The sequence below is a fragment of the Aplysia californica genome, unplaced genomic scaffold (assembly GCF_000002075.1).
Source record: "Aplysia californica isolate F4 #8 unplaced genomic scaffold, AplCal3.0 scaffold01093, whole genome shotgun sequence".
Lineage (NCBI taxonomy): Eukaryota > Metazoa > Mollusca > Gastropoda > Aplysiida > Aplysiidae > Aplysia > Aplysia californica.
In genome coordinates, this window is record NW_004798363.1 from 18992 (window position 1) to 21906 (window position 2915).

The 2915-nt window shown below is 46.7% G+C and overlaps 1 protein-coding gene across 1 annotated transcript in view; it reads left to right on the top strand.

Annotated features, from left to right (window-relative positions):
• LOC101864188 (zinc finger MYND domain-containing protein 19) overlaps window positions 1–2196 on the top strand; it is a gene marked incomplete in the record, with an annotated part of 16623 nt that extends 14427 nt beyond the window's left edge. The window contains 3 exon segments of the mRNA XM_013089963.2: window positions 27–84; window positions 631–730; window positions 1916–2196. Coding sequence (XP_012945417.1) covers window positions 27–84; window positions 631–730; window positions 1916–2015 — 258 coding nt within the window.
• Window positions 2197–2915: the final 719 nt, after the last annotated feature.

Genomic DNA, 2915 nt, shown 5'->3' on the forward strand with positions numbered 1-2915 from the left:
TAACCCATGACATATCCATCCCCCAGAATTACCCCCCGTGCTACAAGTGGTTTGACTTCAACGGAGACGTGGTTGACCCCTCAGGTGAGGCCAGGCTCTAGTTGTAGTGAGAGTTTTACGGCATATGTAGCACAAAATAGGTCACTCAAGTGCCGTAGATTAGAAGTGGAAGGTAGATGTTTTGATAGGAAAGAAGGAGCAAATCACTCTAGAGCACCCGCCAACTACCCATGTAAAGTTGAGTCACAGGTTGGGAATAGCAAGAACATGACTTCCTGTAGATTTGATCACAGCAAATTTTTCCCAATAAGAGATCAAATCATTGTCTTCATTCTACATTAGAATTTGTCAAAGTTTCTGAAAAAAGGACAAATCAAGTAAGATTTGGATGAGGAGGATTTTTGTATGATATTGATAGGGCTTGATGAGGTGCAGCGATTGGTCCTAGTCTCATTCCTTTCCATAAAATAGGAACAGATGTAGGAAAATTAATCATTGTGTTTCGATGTTGCGAGTGAAATAAAACGTTGGGTTTTTTGTTGCTTTTCCTGAAAAATGTAGTATTTTGACAATCTGACGATGATGAATGGCGGTCGGTGATGATGTGAAGTTTTGCGTGTCTGTTGACAGGTGAAAGCTACATCTACTACGAGTGCCACTACCCGCCGTGCACGCGCATGGAGAGAGAGGTGCGAGAGTTCAGTATATGCGGGCGTTGTCAGGAAGTCAGGTAAGCGCGACTCGCTCGCTTTTGTTCTCCCTGTCTGTTGTGTCGGTCGTCAGTGAGCTGTTCAAAGGTACTCAGGTCAGTTCAGGAAGTGAAAGTTTACACGAGAGACCCCCCCCCCCAAAGACAGTACTACTGGCTGAAGTTATCTTTAGGCCATTCCCATGGGGGGACATTAACATGTTCTTGTGCACAGTAGAATTGTACATGGGCTGATTTATCAATGTCATGCTCATACTGTGCCGGAACAACATAGGGAGAACTGTTGCTTTTTCTTTCCTCATCCTTACTATCGTCATTTTCCTCTACTTCTTTTGTATGTTTGTCACACTCTTGTGACCTGCTATTTCCGGGGTGCCTCGATAGCCGAAGCAGACTTTGTGCTGTTGAAGCTAGAGAGGTGAGCAGAGTAAGTCTGATTCCCTGTAAGGACTTCTCTGTTGACATCCACCCCTTGGCACTCGTATGACCTTATGCAGTTGCGAGTGCCGTAAAACCTTTCTAAAATTAAAACTCTTGCTTTACTTGGTTTCCCATTCAGAAGTCTGTGCTGTGATTGGTGGTGTCTGTGGCCGGCTTTATGTGTCTTGTGGGCGAGGCTGGAAGGAAATATTTGAAATGCCCGAATTTGAAGAATTTGTTCTCCTATGTTGATCCCAGCAGAATTCTCGATTTTAGAAAGACCGTTACTCTTTACCCCAGAATGTAGATACGATACACGGCGTCACTTCCTGTTTGGAAAATGTAGACAAATGTTTGTACTATTGGAATTTTACCATAAATTTTTCATTTCAACCATTTATGCAGTTGTGAGCGCTGTAAAACCTCTACTAAAACTAAAAAAAAAAAAGAAAAAAGTTCAATCTTAAAGTAAAATCCCACCGTGCTGTGTAGTCTAACGTGAAGACAACCAACTTGTGTTGTGTGTGCCCGTGTGTCCTTGTGCAGTTGTGAGTGCCGTAAAACTTTTACCAAACTGAAACTGGGTGGTTGGCAGGTGCTCTGGTGTGGTTTGCTTCTTCTTTCCTATCAAACATCTATCGTCTTTATCTCCCCTCCTTCTTTTCTGTGTTTGTTACTCTCTTGTAACACCTCTGGTCTTCGGCACTTATATGACCGTATTGTTTTGTATGGGCTGTAAAACTCTTACTGAAACTAAAACGGAGGCGGTCTCTCTCCCTCCCTCAGATATTGTGGCACATCCTGCCAGGAGCGCGACTGGCCGTCCCACAAGAGGTTTTGCCGAGAGCGGCGGCGACACACGCGAGAGAACACGCCTGACCGGTGATGTGTTACTGTACCCGGCGTGTTGTGCGCGTGTGCTGCGCGTCGTGTCGGAGAACTACACGCAACATCCGACGCAAGAGTCACACAGTCCAGCAGGAGCAACGGCCACCTCCTCATCTCTCCATCTCTCCATCTCTCCATCTCTCCATCTCTCCATCTCCTCATCTCCTCACCTCCTCATCTCCTCATCTCCTCATCTCCTCATCTCTCCATCTCCTCATCTCCTCACCTCCTCTCCTCCTCATCTCCTCATCTCCTCATCTCCTCATCTCTCCATCTCTCCATCTCCTCACCTCCTCATCTCCTCATCTCCTCATCTCCTCACCTCTCCATCTCTCCATCTCTCCATCTCTCCATCTCTCCATCTCTCCATCTCCTCATCTCCTCACCTCCTCATCTCCTCATCTCCTCATCTCCTCATCTCCTCATCTCCTCATCTCTCCATCTCCTCATCTCCTCACCTCCTCTCCTCCTCATCTCCTCATCTCCTCATCTCTCCATCTCCTCACCTCCTCATCTCCTCATCTCCTCATCTCCTCACCTCTCCATCTCCTCATCTCCTCACCTCCTCATCTCTCCATCTCCTCATCTCCTCACCTCCTCATCTCTCCATCTCTCCATCTCCTCATCTCCTCACCTCCTCATCTCTCCATCTCCTCATCTCCTCACCTCCTCATCTCTCCATCTCTCCATCTCCTCATCTCCTCACCTCCTCATCTCTCCATCTCCTCATCTCCTCATCTCCTCATCTCTCCATCTCCTCACCTCTTCACCTCCTCATCTCCTCATTGCATCTTATTGTGTCCCCCATCACCATCCCACACTTTGTCATCGTATAACCCTCACCCTCCTTAATCACAACATTATCATCATCTTTAGTATTATCCCCCCCCCCTTTCTA